This window comes from Salmo salar, chromosome 24 (genome assembly GCF_965601325.2).
Source record: "Salmo salar chromosome 24, fSalSal1, whole genome shotgun sequence".
Lineage (NCBI taxonomy): Eukaryota > Metazoa > Chordata > Actinopteri > Salmoniformes > Salmonidae > Salmo > Salmo salar.
This window is the reverse complement of record NC_138314.1, coordinates 24,086,949-24,105,749: the sequence shown is the minus strand read 5'-3', so window position 1 is coordinate 24,105,749 and position 18,801 is coordinate 24,086,949. Positions and strand designations below refer to the sequence as shown.

At 41.6% G+C, this 18,801-nt stretch overlaps 1 protein-coding gene across 1 annotated transcript in view; it reads left to right on the top strand.

Moving 5' to 3' along the window:
• Positions 1–3,919: 3,919 nt before the first annotated feature.
• Positions 3,920–18,801, top strand: part of ncs1b (neuronal calcium sensor 1b) — a 32,974-nt gene continuing 18,092 nt past the window's right edge. The window contains exons 1-2 of the mRNA XM_014171850.3: positions 3,920–5,178; positions 13,673–13,697. Of these exons, the coding sequence (XP_014027325.1) occupies positions 5,115–5,178; positions 13,673–13,697 (89 nt within the window). The 5' untranslated portion in view covers positions 3,920–5,114. The remainder of the gene's footprint in view (positions 5,179–13,672; positions 13,698–18,801) is intronic.

Sequence of the window (18,801 nt, the reverse complement as noted above, 5' to 3'; positions counted from 1 at the left end):
GGTCCCCCTCCTCCCAACCCTGCATCATCCTCACCAATCATTTGAAGCTACTTTCACCCGCACTTTCCTAATGCATCAATGCACCTTTAGGCAATGTGTGTTGGTAAACCTTGAAGATACAAGCAAAATGTAGTAGTAGTATAAGCTTTACGTTGTTGTAGGCAAGCATTTGCCACTTTTTGTTCTTTCTCATTGCAATAAAAAACGCAGCATATTTGTATTATTACTAATATGGTCATTAATAATTTTAAATAATGAGCTGATGTGGCAATTGGAAGAATTCTTCCATGTTGTGTTGCTACCATGTTGTTATCATGTTGTGTTGCTGCCATGCCTATGTTGTCTTAGGTCTCTCTTTATGTACTGTTGTCTCTCTTGTCGTGACGTGTGTTTTGTCCTATATTTTTATTTAATTTATTTGCATTTTTAATCCCAGCCCCCGTCCCCACAGGAGGCCTTTTGGTAGGCCGTCATTGTAAATAAGAATTTGTTCTTAACTGACTTGCCTAGTTAAAGGTTCAATAAAATAAATAAATACTGAGAGACACATAGATGTTGTTTGGCAGTTTATCTTAATCTATTCCTCTGAGAGTATACCTGATATTGGTGCAATGTAAGGGACTGCAGGACTCTGTTGTGAATACTGAAAGTCTGGCCTGAGCCCGTCAGATACACTGTGTTCCTCTCTGTTGTGAAGAGGATGTGCTGACTGCCTCCAGCTTCTAACCTTTAGTCAACCCAGTCCCAGTTCACTTAATCCCAAACAATTTAGCCTGTAGCTGGTTGACAGATGTAGAAATTGAAACTGATGGATTGGATTCACCGTTTGTGTACCATTTCTCCTAGAGGTCTGAACCAAGAGTTTGATATCAGACCATTTGTTACATGATTAAGTCACTTTGATTTGTCTTGCCTTCCAGGTCACCCACTTGGTCATTTTGTTAATATATATTCTGAAACAACATGTACCCATGGTACATGGGCTCCCATGTGGTGCAGTGGTCTAAGGCACTGCACCTCAGTGCAAGAGTGCAAGAGGTGCAGCGGTTCCGTGGTTCGAATCCAGGCTGCATCACATCCAGCCGTGATTGGGAGTCCCATAGGGCGGTGCACAATTGGCCCAGCATCATCCGGGTTTACCCGGGGTAGGCCTTCATTGTAAAAAAGATTTTGTTCTTAACTGACTTGTCTAGTTAAATAAATGTTATATATATATTTAAACCCATCTCATTGTTATTAAATGATTAGAGCTACACATTGTTTTTGCACCTACCATGCGTCATGTCCGCAATGGTCACGTGAGGTGATATGTGTATAATTGAGCACTCAGTTTGTTAGAAGTGACGAAGATCCATTTCGGATCGAAACGTTGTCAGTACAGAAGTGAATTGGGAGCTTTAACAGTATTCTTTATTAGCCCAGCAACTATGTTTTTTAAGGATGTACGTATGATCACAAACTTTGCCTCCAGCTTCTAACCTTTACTCAACCCAGTCCCAGTTCACTTAAACCCAAACAATTCATTTGAAATAAACATTTTGCCTGTAGCCCGTTGACAGATACAGAAATTGAAACTGATGGGGAGGTCTGCGCTGTGCATGTGTTTGGGGATTTTATCTGACCAGGGGTGCAGTTCTCTGGCCCTGGATGAACCGTTTTACATCGCTTTTCTGTAAAATGCTGAAAAACAACAACAAACCCAACAGCTAGAAAGTCATCTCTCCTCTAACTGTCCTTATGTTCTTCAAATTCCACTGTAATGACAAAGTAAACCCTCATCCAGCACACCACAGCACCAATAGAGACGGTTCTCTCAAGGTGATGCGATTTAAAAGTGATCCCAGCTCCACTGCCGTTGTGCCCTTGAACAAGGCACTTAACCCCACAATTGCCCCAAAGGCACTGCACCACTGTTTACCCGGTGCCACGTTGGTGTGCGTCTGCGGGGTTAGTAAAGGCAGAGGACGAATTTCAGTTTCTAACCAAATGGAAAATAAAGTATACTATTCTATTAAACATGCAGGAAAACTAATTAGGTTCGCTTTCCTATTGTTTCTCAATTGTTGTTCATTTTAAATAATTTCACAATACCTCTGATTTACAGTTCAAGGCTTTCGAAAATAGCACAGGAAATAAAGGGTTAATAGCAAATTGTGTCCAGTGGTTCGGACTGCGATGTTCTGAGGCGAGCCGATGACAGTGGAAGAGATCGCCAGGAAACGCGCTCTTGTACAGAAGCCTCGCGGGAAAGAACATAATTCGTCCATTTACAGTAGTCAATTCCGGATGCCAGCCTGAAAATTAATTAAGGTGAGTGTTTCAAAAGAAAGCTGTCATGTCTGTTACAAGGGTAATATTTGTCATAGCTTGGACAGTGAAAGTCGTTTGAGAAGTAACCGAATGACAGGTACAAAGCGAAGACCTCTCAGTGGCTTATATTAGATTTCCTTCACGGTCGCCATATCTGTAAACTGTTAGTGTTGCTAAGCAATCGTGTTGAAACCGTCTCTGCTACCGGTATTTTTGTAAAGGCAGGTTAATGCACAGAGCCCAATAAAAGTTTCACAGATTTTAGCCTACTCTTTCCTTATTGATTTGTTATTAAGTTATTTTGTTGTAAGAAACATCACCCAGCCTGGGTAAAGTGGAAATATTGTAGTGAACTCAAACCAAAATGCATGAGGTTTGTTCGATGAGGAGTACAATTATATCTAATTTAGATTTTATTTTCAGTGCACCTTGCAGAATTCATTGTTTGTTGGATAACATATATGCTACATTGAATGACCTACAGAAGGGTATTATTGATCCAATTTATGTAGTATTGGTAAGAGCAGCCCTGTATTGTGAGGGCTGCATACTGGAGCAGGGCATGTCTCTCACCCCAATGAATCTCAAGTACGTTCCTCTTTGGCTGTATCTGCTTTTCCTGTTGAAATTTACCCACACACAAGTGAGTCACCTGTGTTTTATGTTAATGTAGGCTCTAGTGTAATTTGTTGAAGACACACTTCAGCTATTTTTTTTTAAACTTTTCTTGTTGAAAAACAATATCCCAACTATAAATACATTCATGTACTTAAGGGTAAAAAATATAGTATTACACAAAATAGTGTTTTTTTAGACACAACTCCCAACTACAAGGATTAGGCCATTCAAGGAATTGGTCTGATGTGATGTCATCCCGCCTGGCTTGCAGGGACAATAGAGGAGCATTAGAGATCAAAAGATACCTGGACCAGCTATTGAGATGTGCCTTTTGTTAAGTACATTAGGTGAAAAGCAGACTGGACTCGTACTTTAAGACTTGGGGTGAGCAGAATCAACAACCTCTGTATCATTCAAAACAGTTGCTTTGTGAGAAGGTGTTAAACTTCACAGTTTGCCATTGTTATGTAAATGCTGTCTTAAAAGTACCCATTTTTATTTTACTAGGCAAGTCCGTTAAGAACAAATTCTTATTTTCAATGACAGCCTAGGAACAGTGGGTTAACTGCCTTGTTCAGGGGCAGAATTACATATTTTTACCTTGTCAGCTCAGGGATTTGATCTTGCAACCTTTCAGTTACTAGTTGAACGTTCTAACCACTAGGCTACCCTGCCGCCCCATGACCTTGGCTTGGCCCCAAATCAGGGCAGGTCTGCCGGCAACATGGCACAGTGAGACGCGGGTCCACGTAGATGGAAACAGAAAAGTCTGAGTCTTTTGGGTAAAACACCGGGGTAAATCCTCAGTAGAAACTTGGCAACGGTGAGTGTTTGAAGAGAACAAGTGCTCACCATTTGACACAGATGAGTGCTCCTGTCATTGGTGTGGAGTGGGTGAGATCCCAGGGATTAAGGATAGCTGATGTTCACAGTAGTCTGGCCCTCCTGGCACTGCCTTGACCTAGCAACTGCTGTTTGTTTTCACAGTGTCTGGGTTACCCGGGACCGCAGTGCTGAGCAAACACAAGGATGATTACCACCACCACAGTTACATGCATGGAGTGGAGAAGACAGTCCTGGCCAGGAATGGAACAAACACATAGGCATAGATCCTAATGCTTACTGAGATAAGGTGCCGTAGTGTCCTGTCCTGAGGCTCAGTCAGCTGCTGAGGTTAAGCATCAGTGAATGCCACCTCAGGTCTTTGATACAGAGAAATTCCATGATCCATCTCCTGTCGTCTGTGAGAGGCTGAAATCATTAGGTTACCCTGTGCCGCCGTGAGGCCAGGCAGTAGGGAAAATGAAGAGTCAGAATGGAGGAGAAAAGTGAACTCTCACTCTGTAAATCCCTCAGCCTGGAAACATACTGGGAAAACCACCTTAGTCTTTCATTCAAAGAATTGGGACATTTCTATTTTCTCTCTCATTTCGGTATTTTGCATTTTAAATAGCAGTTTAAGTCACAGAGCCCTTTTGACTTTGTATTTTCTGCTGCTGTGTCTGAAGGATGCCCTACTGGGATCTGAGTTCAAGCCGGGGGTGTAATTGAAAAGGGAATGCTTTTGAGGCCGAGCCATGTTCATTGTAGTTTAGTTTACCCACCCCCTTATCTCAGCTGTGAAGAGGGAGGATTCTCTTATAAGTTACCCGAAACCACAGAGAGAGTGGTGGGGGAAAAGGGTGAAATAGAGTGTAAGGAGGAAAAGGAGGGGTGAGAGGAACAGTGAGCAGAGTGTGAGGGAGTGAGCGTACACAAAACCCAGACACTGGGTGACTCCTGTAACCAAGGACGAAGGTAGCAACGCATCACAACGCCACTCTTACCCACTGGACATTCTAAAGAAAGGAGAGACGAACACTCAGACTCAGATAGTCAGCAATCTCCCATTATTCAGTCCTGAGCCCCTGGTGTTGGAGTGGCTGCCCTGGAGGGCTGAAGTCTTGACACATCCAGAGTGGACTGCACTGAACACAAGCCTGATGTGGGTGGATTGAGTTAGATCCTCTTCCAGAGTTGACTGTTTCAGTGGTATAATTGTATTGCTTTCCTCTACTGGCCCATATTTGCATCTGTTTGACCAGCGAGGACTGGACTGAGAGGGTTGTTCAGTTAGTGTGTGTCAAGGTGGAGCAGGAGGAGGCGTGGAGGAGTAACCCAAGGCAGTAAGGAGAAAGGTACAGACCATGGGTAAATCAAACAGCAAGCTCAAGCAGGAGGTGGTGGAGGAACTGACCAGGAAGACCTACTGTGAGTAGCCTTCTTGCTTTTTTCTGTTCTCTCTTTTCAACGGGACTGATCAGACATGGATTGTAAAAAATGCTAATATGTTTTTATTTGTGGGGATCACAAAATCATTGTAACATGCAGTAACTAATCCTATTTAGGCTAATACCCATAACAGCACTATAATAGCAGTGACCCAAGACGATCTATAATCGTTATCGTTTTAAGCGTTTTATGATGAGCAACAGTGAATAGAAATAGTATTAAATGTGTGCCTCATATGAACTGGTTTGCGTGTAGCCTGAGTAAGACATCTTCACCTCTGTTTCTCTTAATCCTCATAATCAACAGCACAAATTAAATGTCAGCTCCACTGTGGATATAGCCTTCGTATTTTTGCATAAATACTCATATGGTGTCACAAATTGTGATTAGTTTAGGTCTGGAAGTGGTTCTAATCAGCGTCTTTTGAAACACTCCACTGGGAAGGAGAGATCTTTTAAAATGCTGATGGGGTTAAGACTTTGGATCAGCAAATCACACTGGTGTTTTGCCAAAGATAGCAAATATGGGCTTGCTGGAGCCTTCATACATTTCCATAAGTATGCACATTTAGGCAAACTGTTTTAAAAGGTCTTTAAGTAGCAGGCGAAATAACAATATTTTCATACATCACTTAACCTGTGTAAGCAAACCTGTGTAAGCAAAGTAGACTGGAGGCATTTGCAGAAATAACAAGATAATCAAAATTATGTTATTTAGGCCTAAACTCTCTAATCACAGAATCCATATAAGCCAAGCCATCCATTGTGCTTAAAAACAATTATATTTTGTTGTTTTAGTACTTAACAGACTAGAGTTTAACTGATTGTTCAAATGTGTTGCCCTCACTGTATCTAGTCTAATGGATGGCTAGCCTGTAGCATAGCATGCCAGGTGTTGGGTGGGAGTTGACAGCCTATGGCTGCCTAATGACAGTGTTTTTCACATGGTGGGCTTCACCGCACCACAACCAGGGAAGGCTGCTGTGACAGGAAATTGCAGGGGTGAGGAAGATTGGGCTTCGTGCTGGGATGGGCTATTTGCTGCTGTCCTTTAGCCAGCTCTCTTTCCTGTTTTCTCCCTCTTCTAATTCCCTCTCTCTATCTCCCTCTCTCACTCTCTACATCCCCTGATTGCCCTCTTTGAGCAAGGAACGAACTAGTATAATTAGGATCTTATCTGCTTAGCTTTGCTCAGAGGGGCACCCAGCCTTTTCTCCCAGCATGCCCTCCCTTACCCCGCTCTTGTCTAACTTAGACCCCTTATCATTTCTCTCCTCATTATGTCTCCTTCCCTCCTCTTTCTGGTTCCTCTTCTCCCTATCCTGTTGAGAAGCTTAAATATCCTTCCTCTCTTATAGCATTTACATACATTTGAGTCATTTCGCAGACACTCTTATCCAGAGCGACTTACAGTTAGTGCATTCATCTTAAGATAGCTAGGTGGGACAACCACATATCACAGTCATAGTAAGTACATTGTTCTTCAATAAAGTAGCTATCAGCAATGTCAGAGCTAGGAAGGGAATCAAGTGTGAATGTTGGTTCATAAAATTCTTCCAATTTTTTTTTTTTTGGGGGGGTGGTGATGCGGGGGGAGGTGCTGTGGGATTATTTAAGATACTCTTTGAAGAGGTAGGGTTTCAGATGTTTTCAGAAAATGGGCAGGGACTTTCTTCCTTTCCCATAGGAAGATGTTTTCAGTGATCAATTTTGAGCTCAGGATGTTGTAGGCCTGCTTTCAGTGCCATAATAAAATATTAAAAGAAGCTGGCTTACACTCCTATCCTGTCCAAGGCACACACCCAACTTAGAGGAGGAGCACCGTCTGTGCTTTAGCTAAATTTAGGGATGCAGTTCTGCTGATTTAAAAAAATATATTTTGCATCCAAGGTACTTTGACAGCCAGTCAAGTAAATCTCACAAGCAACTTTTTTACTCTTATTGCCAACCTCAGTTTGATCCAATGCCAAATTTGATCCATTCTCTTTTGATACTTCAAAGTCATTTTTATTTGATTTTATTTCACCTTTATTTAACCTGGTAGGCCAGTTGAGAACAAGTTCTCATTTACAACTGCGACTTGGCCAAGATAAAGCAAAGCAGTGCGACAAAAACAACACCAAAGAGTTACACATAAACAAACGTACAGTCAATAGTAAAATCTATGTACAGTGTGTGCAAATGTAGAAGAGTAGGAAGGTAAGGCAATAAATAGGCCATAGAGGTGAAAATAATTACAATTTAGCATTAATACTGGAGTGATAGATGTGCAGATGAAGATGTGCAAGTAGAGATACTGGGGTGCAAAAGAGCAAGAGGGTAAGTAATAATATGGGGATGAGGTAGTTGGGTGTGCTATTTACAGATTGGCTGTGTACAGGTACAGTGATCGGTAAGCTGCTCTGACAGCTGATGCTTAACGTTAGAGAGGGAGATATAAGACTCCAGCTTCAGAGATTTTTGCAATTCGTTCCAATCATTGGCAGCAGAGAACTGGAGGAAAGGCGGCCTAAGGAAGTGTTGGCTTTGGGGATGACCAGTGAAATATACCTGCTAGAGCGCGTGCTACGGGTGGGTGTTGCTATGGTGACCAGTGAGCTGAGATAAGGTGGGGCTTTACCTAGCAAAGACTTATAGATGACCTGGAGCCAGTGGGTTTGGCGACGAATATGTAGTGAGGGCCAGCCAACGAGAGCGTACTGGTCGCAGTGGTGGGTAGTATATGGGGCTTTGGTGAGTAGAGTGTTGGAGGCTATTTTGTAAATGACATTGCTGAAGTCAAGGATCGGTAGGATAGTCAGTTTTACGAGGGTATGTTTGGCAGCATGAGTGAAGGAGGCTTTGTTGCGAAATAGGAAGCCAATTCTAGATTTCATTTTGGATTGGAGATGCTTAATGTGAGTCTGGAAGGAGAGTTTACAGTCTAACCAGACACCTAGGTATTTGTAGTTGTCCACATATTCTAAGTCAGAACCGTCCAGAGTAGTGATGCTAGTCAGGCGGGCAGGTGCGGGCAGCAATCGGTTGAAGCGCATGCACTTAGTTTTACTAGCATTTAAAAGCAGTTGGAGGCCACGGAAGGAGAGTTGTATGGTGTTGAAGCTCGTTTGGAGGCCTATCTATAATGATACCAGTCTTACAGGTTTGGTTGTGCAGGACAGAAAGCAGAGAGGCTTCCTGTGCCTGGCTTCTGTCACTATTAGCTATTGCATTTTGCCACTATAACAAGCATTTTATATAACATGTTATGCCTAAAGGCATAGTATACCCATCTTTTAATGTAGGGGGCCACAGTTTAGCCTACTGTACCTAAAATTGAACACGCCTAAATGGTTTTCCAAATGACTGGTCTGATATCATGCGGAACGAGCAAGCCCAGTCAAATGACTGGTCTGATATCATGCGGAACGAGCAAGCCCAGTCAAATGACTGGTCTGATATCATGCGGAAAGAGCAAGCCCTGTCAAATGACTTGAGGATGTAATAGGTGTTTTTGTTAGCCGTCAGACTCAGCTCAGAGGTTGACTGACAGAGTGCAAGCTGGATGTGTGTGAGCAGGCCCTGCAGAGCAAAGGGAGCTGAGCTGCTAGCCCTGGCCTCACTGCTTTCCTCCCTCCTTATAGGCTGATTATATTACTGCCCATTGCCTTTGACTGAGTTACGTAATAAAACTTGATTGAATCGCAGGCATGGTGAATTGCCTCAATTATTTGATGCCATTGACATTTGAGGCCATTTTAATGGTAGCTTGGCTGGCCTGACAGTCATAAGATTGACTCTGTCATTTCTGAATGTGTCACATGATGATTCCCTGTGAATCGCTGAGCAAAGCAAAGTGAAGCAGGGATGAACATGTCTCTATACTGCACTTATTCTAACTGCACCAGTCAGTCACCATACGTGATTAAATAACACCAATATTGTAACCAGTCTGTTGGAGAGAATTAATAGCCTGGCTTATGGCTGCGACCATTATAACAGTTACATTTTTCCCCTTGCTTGCAATATTCCTGTAAGCTGTCACTACATAATATGGAAGATCTAGTGACCACTGCTCTCAGAACAGGTCCGTTGACCAAATTGTAATAGAATTGCAAAATTCTATTACATAGCTGGTCCACACTCAAAAAAAAAGATTCAAGGTGTCTTTTTAGTATTTATTTCACGGTAGATAGACAAACATTTCGGCCTAAGCCTTCGTCAGTGTCATCAGTGTCTGAAGGTGTGCTTCTTTATTGTGAACTTGTTTAGGGTAACGAGCGACAGGTGCGTTCGTGTGTGCGCTCCTGGAACATACTCACACGTCAATAATGCATCTCAAATATACTATATAATACACATGAATTAAATAAATACTAAATACTAACCTTTAATCTCTTTTTTGAGAGCGGACCAGCTACTACAAAATATAGAGCACTTAACAAGGTGCTCTAGGTTTTGTTTTCAATCTATGGTATATCTAGTATCTCACTATTATCAGGATGTGGCCATTCTTTCTGTAATGGACACAAACGCAGCTCTGACTCATAGACAGTGTCTGGATGTTAGAATTAATGATGATTTTCTCTCATGCTGGTTGAAGGCTCTCCAAATTCCTCCCAAAAGAAATGCTTTCTTAATCTCTGGACTCTGCTGAGACTCATTTCCTGTTCTTTTACACTGGAGACACACTTATTTCTGAAAGCCTGGCACACACAGGCCTAGGATATAGCCCAGCTTCACTGATGTAGGCTTTAACATAGCATTACAGTCAGGAATCTGTGTAACATTGTCAAAGTCACTTATCTACCTAAATAAAGTACATTGTTATCAAGGAAAGAGCCATTGAAAACAACATTGCACCAGGCACTGTATAAATAGCGTACCATTTGCTGCACATACAGTGAGATGCTAATAAAATGTTTTTATTCGAACTGCTTAGCATTGAAATGGCGCTGTCTAGGTTGCTGTTAATGAAAGAGGAAAATAAAGAGTTTATATTTTGGCCTTTAAAATGAGGCATTCTTTTCCCAAAGGATATTTGATTGAGCGTGTAGGAGGAAAGGCTGACACCTACTCTCGTTTATTCATCATCCCTCTCCCTTTCCACTGGGAACTCACATTCAGGCAGTAACTGACATGGGCTAAATACTTGAAAGTTACAGGTATTCCTGGACATGAACTTTGCACATTCGGGGCTCTTTTGCAATTTCGACCTGTTAAAGCCGAAATAGAAATAGAGAGATGTGCTTTTTGTGCCCATAAACCTCATATTTCATTTAATTTGATTAAAAACCAAGCATATCCCCTCCTCTCAATGAAGGCTGTTTTTTCTGTCCTGCCCAATGCATTCGCCAAGTGTTCAAAACTATTGATAAAGGATTTGTCTCTAAACCACTTTGGAAAAAAATCACCAGAACTTTATTAAAAGATCAAGAGCAAAACAGTGAGGGGACATCCCCTTTTTATCTATGGAAGCTTTACATTATTTTATCCAGCTCCTGTTATTATCTTGGATTAGCGTAAAAAAAAACTCCATGTACTGTAGGCTATATGCCCATCATGGAACGAGACATGAGATAAATCGGGTGACACTTGTATTTGGAAACATTTCAGTTATTTTCCTGTAACAATTGCTTGTTTTCCGTTTCGTTTCATTAAAATACAAGTCCTTAGTAAGCTACCCTTCCCTCACTTTAAGGAAAGCTGGTTCAAAAGCAATGCATCTGGGGTCTTTCTTATCCTGGCCATGTATTCACCAAGTAGCTTAGATCCATAAAACTTTCTAAATGGTTGTCTACGCATGTGGCTTTTGCAGTACTCACAATTCACATAGGCTTACCTGCAGTGCATACTCCATGCGGCTTATATCCATCCCCATTCCCAAAGAGCGCCTCTCATTTGGTTACCAAAGACGCTCTCCTCCAAACGTATTCCAATTATTCAGTCCTATAATTCAGTATCAACATCAGGCCTAGGCTACACTATATATACAAAATGTATAATTTCTGCATGAATAACTTTGAAAAAATGTATTCATATATAGTTTTCATTGTTTATATCTGTGTCCATATTGTCCATGTGTTTCTAGTGGATAGACCATATGGTTCAAGAGAAAATAGCATAATTAATTTAAACAGCATCTAATCAACAATGGCATTATTTTCAATTAACTCTTTTCACAACTGCCAGCAGTTTGGCATTCACATAGTAAAATAAATATAATGTTGAAACCCATATATTAAACAATGGTATTCACTAAATTGATGGTTTATATTTAGGACAATGTTTTACAGCTTCGCCTTTATACATTATATACACTACATGGACACAAGTATGTGGACACCCCATAAAATGATTGGATTTGGCTATTTCAGTCACTCCCATTGCTGACAGGTGTATAAAATCGAGCACACAGCCATGCAATCGCCATAGACAAACATTGGCAGTAGAATGGCCTTACTGAAGAGCTCAGTGACTTTCAACGTGGCACCGTGATAGGATGCCACCTTTCCATCAAGTCAGTTCATCAAATGTCTGCCCTGCTAGAGCTGCCCCGGGCAACTGTAAGTGCTGTTATTGTGAAGTGGAAACATCTAAGAGCAACAAGGGCTCAGCCGCGAAGTGATAGGCCACACAAGCTCACAGAACAGGACCGCCGAGTGCTGAAGCATGTAGCGTGTAAAAATCGTCTGTCCTCGATTGTAACACTCACAACCGAGTTCCAAACTGCCTCTGGCAGCAACATCAGCACAAGAACTGTTCATCAGGAGCTTCATGAAATGGGTTTCCATGGCCAAGCAGCCTCACACAAGCCTAAGATCACCATGCGCAATGCCAAGCGCCGGCTGGAGTGGTGTATAGCTCACCACCATTGGACTCTGGAGCAGTGGAAACGCGTTCTCTGGAGTGATGAATCACTCTTCACCATCTGGCAGTTCGATGGAAGATTCTGGGTTTGGCGGATGCCAAACTCTACCTGCCCAAATGCATAGTGCCATCTGTAAAGTTTGGTGGAGGAGGAATAATGGTCTAGGGCTGTTTTTCATGGTTCGGGCTTTGAGATGAATTGGAACGCCAAATCGCCCAACATCAGTGCCCGACCTCACTAATGCTGTTGTGGCTGAATGAAAGCAAGTCCCCACAGCAATGTTCCAACATCTTTTGGGAAGCCTTCCCAGAAGAGTGGAGGCTGTTATAGCAGCAAAGGGGGGACCAACTCCATACTAATGCAAATGATTTTGGAATGAGATGTTTAACTAGCAGGTGTCCGCATACTTTTGGTTATGTAGTGTATATTTTGCTTATTGAGAACCTGCCTCACACATACAACGCCTAGTTTTTTTTCTTCTCAAAACCCAGCCATTTCGCGCTACCGCCAGCTATTGCGCTGATAATGAAAGCTGTGAAAATATAAAAATATTTCTCACCCACCCCCAGCCTATAGCACTATCGCCAGTGCTTAGATTTACCATTGTGTTCGTTTTGTTAGAATAGAGCCCTCACTGTGTAAGGTTCAGGTAATATGATAGTTGTGACTATTCAAATCCATGAATTATTCCCTCCAAAGACTGGATAAGGTCTTGAAGGATTCTATATATGAGCTTTTTTATCTAACTAAGGTTATGGAGACTACAACATTAGAACACTCATTACCGAGGCAACAGTACCGCACCACCATATCCATGTCAGTATGACCTGTGGCAGTGGGAACAGCAAAATGTAGCCCATGAACATAGTTCATTGTGTTGTTTGTGGTGCCTTATTAAGAAGCATCCTGTCAGTTTAGAGAATCCCCATGTCTGTCCTGAGGCTATGAGCAGTGTACATTCAAAACGCCCTCACAGGTCTACCAGGTTACCTACACAGCCATAGATTTTTCCGCCCTTGTTTTAGAGAGTATGCCTCATTGTTCAGATGGTGAAAATTGCTTTGGTTACTTTGGAGGCTGGAGGGAGAACCACGAGGGAGTGGTTGATGCTAACCTTGTTTGTGGGCATGATAACACGTCTTGCTCCCCAAGCCACTCACTTTCCTCCTGCTAACCTCTCTCTCTCTCTGTCTCTCTCTTTGTCTCTCTCTCTTCCTCTGTCCATGAATCTGCTAAGTTGACCTTTGAAATTATAATAATGTGGAAGTCCTTGGGAGCTATGTAGCAGTGAATTCCATAGCTTCAGGTGTGATGAATCATTCAGTTTGTAAACAACAAAAGTACTGAATTCCATTACACAACAAAAGTACTGAATTCAATTATACATTAAACAACAAAAATAATTACACATTATTCCTCAGGGTGGGTGCAAAATGATGATAAGAAACCCCGAAGTGCTCAGTGCAATCATAATTAGATTATTTTTGTGACAGTCCAGTCCTATGCAGCCATGGGAATCTGTGATTTTCAACTGCCAGTGGATTTTTCCAAGTCATTGAAATGGTCTGAGACATGATACATAACTTTATTCTCTCTTGCTAAAAACTCTCCTTTTTTCTTACAGTTACAGAGAAAGAGGTGCAACAGTGGTAAGTACATATGATTTTCAATGACCCTCCAAATCTCCCTTTCCTGCTGTACCCTTTTCTACCCCTCTCTTCTTCCAAAAACTCTAATTCTTCTAGTCTGCATTGGGCCTAGTCCTCAATTAGACTCTCAGAACTGTTCCTGCGAATGTGGGTGAGTGACAGATTCACCTGCAACATGTGCTGTTTACTAGATTTGGCAGCTGTTCTGGTGTTAATGTCAGGTACTCCAGGGGCCATATGCCTTGCTGAATGGGTCCCATCTAAAGGCTGGCTGAAGCCTGCAGGCTCAGTCTGACTGGTCTGACTCTGGAGAGCAGGTCTGCTGCTCCGTGGGCTGAGCCCAGTGACTGGGAGGTGAGCTGGCTGGGAGCTGGCTGGGCTGGAGCTTCCTGGGAAGCAGCCAGACTGTGTCAAGAGTTGTTTAATCATGTCTGACTGATGCTCCAACTCTGCTCTGGTTACCTGTTAGTGACCCCTTCGCGCTCTAATCCCGTTAACGGGATTGATTTTGACAACAGCCAGTGGAAAATCAGAGCGCCAAATTCAAAACAGCTAAAATCTCATAATTCCATTTTCTCAAACAATCAACTATTTTACACCATTTTAAAGATAAGACTCTCGTTAATCCAACCACATTGTCCGATTTCAAAAAGGCTTTACGGCGAAAGCATAAAGTTAGATTATGTTAGGACATAAACTTCACAAGAAAAACCACACAGCCATTTTCCAAGCAACTAGATGCATCACAAAAACCAAAAGTACAGCTAAAATATTCACTAACCTTTGATGATCTTCATCAGATGGCACTCATAGGACTTCATGTTACACAATACATGTATGTTTTGCTCGATAAAGTTCATATTTATATCCAAAAACCCCATTCTACATTGGCGCGTAATGTTCAGAAATGTTTTCCCTCCAAACCTCCCGGTGAATGAGCACAATGAGCACACATATTACAGAAATACTCATCATAAACTTTGATCAATATACAAGTGTTATGCACAGAATTATAGATAGACTTCTCCTAAATGCTACCGCTTTGTCAGATTTCAAAAAAGGTTCACGGCGAAAGCACAATTTGCAATAATCTGAGTACAGCCCAGAAGACAACAACAACTAGCAAACAGAAACTCGCCATCTTGGAGTCAATAAAACTAAGAAATTACATTATAAATATTCACTTACCTTTGATTATCTTCATCAGAAGGCACTCCCAGGAACCCCAGCTCCTCAATAAATGTTCGATAAAGTTCATATTTATGTCCAAATACATCCATTTTGTTCGCGCGTTAGGTTCACTATCCAAATCCACAACGCGTGTGCTTACTTAGTCCAGACGAAAAGTCAAAAAAGTTATACTACAGTTTGTAGAAACATGTCAAACGATGTATAGAATCAATCTTTAGGTTGTTTTAACATATATCTTCAATAATATTCTAACCGGACCTATCCTTTCTCTTTAGGAGTGAATATGAACTCGGCTCGCTCCCAAGTCCTTGCGCGTGACTGAGCCCATGACTTATAATGGGACACCTACTTCCTTGGGCTGTTATTACCATCAAATTCACCATAGAATCCTCAAACAAGGTTCTAAAGACTGTTGACATCTAGTGGAAGCTTTAGGAAGTGCAGAATGAACCCTAAGTCACTGTATACTGTAAAGGCAATCACTTGAAAAAACTACAACCTCAGATTTCCCACTTCCTGGTTGGATTTTTCTCAGGTTTTTGCCTGCCATATGAGTTCTGTTATACTCACAGACATCATGCAAACAGTTTTAGAAACTTCAGAGTGTTCTCTATCCAAATCTACTAATAATATGCATATCTTAGTTTCTGGGCCCGAGAAGCAGGCAGTTTAATTTGGGTACGTTTTTCATCCGGCCGTGAAAATACTGCCCCCTATCCCGAAGAGGTTTTAAGGCCTTTCTACAGAGTGCAGGGAGCATGCCTAACTTTATATAGTCCTTTGATTAAATCCTCAATTTGATAGTTCTGTGGCGCATGGATATTGCTTCTAAAGTGAAATCCATGGATGAAGTATTTAAGTAGGCTAGATTGTAGGGCTGGGAATTGCCATGGGACCTCACGCTACGATATTATCACGGTTCGGGTTGCAAAGGGAGGGTATATTGCTGGAAACTAGAAGTTTACCAGTAAACTACCACAATTGTAGTAACTTTCAAGGATTTTATGTAATTTATCACAAAACATCTAGTGGCCCTTTTGGGTACTTTGGATTATCACAGGTGTCTGTAACTATCTCTGGCCCTCATGCAAAATACAGTATATAAAATAATAAAATATATAGCCACACTTTGCCTTGATGACAGCTTTGCCCACTCTTGGCATTCTCTCACTAAATGGTAAAAATAAAGAAAAACCCTTGTGAGTAGGTGTGTCAAAACTTTTGACTGGTACTGTATATATACAATGACGAAGCTGTAAAACATTGTCCTAAATATAAACCATAAATTTAGTGAATAATCAAATCAATTTGTTGGTGACATACACATGGTTTGCAGATGTTAATGCGAGTGTAGTGAAATGCTTGTGTTTATAGTTCCGATAGTACAGTAATATCTAACAATTTCCCAACAACTACCTAATACACACAAATCTAAAGGTGTGAATGAGAATATGTACATATAAATATATGGATGAGCAATGGCCGAAAGTGGCATTGTTTAAAGTGACTAGTGATCCATTTATTAAAGTGGCCAGTGATTGGGTCTCAATGTAGGCAGCAGCCTCTCTGAGTTAGTGATTGCTGTTTAGCAGTCTGATGGCCTTGAGATAGAAGCTGTGAGAAGCAGTTGCCGTACCAAGCTGTGATACAGCCCGACAGGATGCTCTCGATTGTGCATCTGTAAAAGTTTGTCAGGGTTTTAGGTGACAGGTAGGGCTGGGCAGTATACCGTATTTTATTATATACCGGTATTGATACAGGGACCGGTTTGGGTTTTTACTTTACCTTCTATACTGGTATTTGAATGATTGGTTTGTTAAATGTGATACGCCATGTGTAATGTCAATTTTTATAGTTTACTTCGCTACTCGAGTTATCTCTCTCTGCTCTTTCTCACCGTGCCACTTTCCATACAGACCTAGCCACGCCCCGTCACTCAAGGAGCACATTTGATGTTCCTCAACCACGAGACATTTGCATTCAGTCTGCATGGTCAATGCAGCAAATGCAATAATGTTGATGACAACAATGCTGTTTTCACTTTGCTTCTTAATATAAATCCACTAGCGTTCTATAATGACACTATTAGTTTGTTTCTTACATCAGCAAACAGCTGTTTGTATTTTCTTAGCAAGTTGTCCTAAATCTTGAGATGCTAATTGTTAGCCGCTAATAGCTAGAAAGCTAATAAATGTACTGAGTAAGAGCAAACGTAGCTAGCTAATACAACCTGATAATACCAGTGATGGTGTAGGCCTAAATCAGCATGTTGTTTTTGCAACAGTATCTTCTAAATCAAAGAGGAATATGTTAGCTACATGAAGTAGCTAAGAGAAAACAAGCAATGTAGTCAAAGCTAATAGGGTCCCCTAGGAAACACTTATCAACACTTTAGATCCTACCATGTCACAATAACAACTCCATGGCATTTTAATTTGTTTTCATCTCAAACAACACTGTATTCAAAGTGCCTACTTTATATTCTAACTATAACATTAGAATAGTCATTCTATTTCCATGATTCCAACAGTTTTTCTCTAATTCGCAAGTCAAATCGCAATTGCAACATTTGGTTAAAAATAAGTTGTCACGTGTGCTCCCTCTCCGGCCTCTAGGTCACCAGGCTGCTCGTTATGGCGCACACCTGTCACCATCGTTATGCGCATTATGACACTCACCTGGACTCCATCACCTCCTTGATTACCTGCCCTATATATGTCACTCCCTTTGGTTCCTTCCTCAGGTGTCATTGTTTTTGTTTCTTGTCTGTGTGCTGTTAGTGTTTCTTGTTTTGTATTATGTTCTGTTTATTTTATTAAAACACTCACTCCCTGGACTTGCTTCCCGACTCTCAGTGCACATCGTTACATAAGTCCTAGAATATTTGCCCATATCGTGCAGCCCTACGTGGCAGTGTGGAAATTATCTGTACTGAGCAGTGGTTTAAAAATACTTTCAAGTACTACTTAAGTTGTTTTTTTGGTGTCTGTACTTTACTATTTTTATTTTTGACAACTTTTACTTCACTACATTCCTAAAGAAAATACTGTACTTTTTACTCCATACATTTTCCCTGACACCTAAAAGTACTCGTTACATTTTGAATGCTTAGCAGGACAGGAAAATGGTCCAATTCACGCACTTGACAAGAGAACATCCCTGGTCATCTACTGCCTCTGATCTGGAGGACTCACTAAACACATATGCTTTGTTTGTAAATTATGTCAGAGTGTTGGAGTGTGCCCCTGGCTATCCGTAAAGAAAAAAGAAAAAAAGAAAATGGTGCCATTTGGTTTGCTTAATATAAGAAATTGAAATTATTTAAATACTTTGACTTTTACTCAAGTAGTATTTTATTGGGTGACTTTCACTTTTACTTGAGTAATTTTCTATTAACGCTGTTGCGCCTTCTTCACCACACTGTCTGTGTGGGTGGACCATTTCAGTTTGTCTGTGATGTGTACTCCGAGGAACTTAACTTTCCATCTTCTCCACTGCTCTCCTGTCGATGTGGATAGGGGGGTGCTCCCTCTGCTGTTTCCTGAAGTCCACGATCATCTCCTTTGTTTTGTTGACGTTCAGTGAGAGGTTGTTTTTCTGACACCACACTCCGAGTGCCCTCACCTCCTCCATGTAGGCTGTCTCGTCATTGTTGGTAATCAAGCCCGCTATTGTTGTGTCGTCTGCAAACTTGATGATTGTGTTGGAGGCGTGCATGGCCACGCAGTCGTGGGTGAACAGGGAGTACAGGAGGGGCTGAGCACGCACCCTTGTGGGGCCCCAGTGTTGAGGGTCAGCGAAGTGGAGATGTTGTTTCCTACCTTCACCACCTGGGGGCGGCCCATCAAAGTCCAGGACCCAATTGCACAGGGCGGGGTTGAGACCCAGGGCCTCCAGCTTGATGATGAGCTTG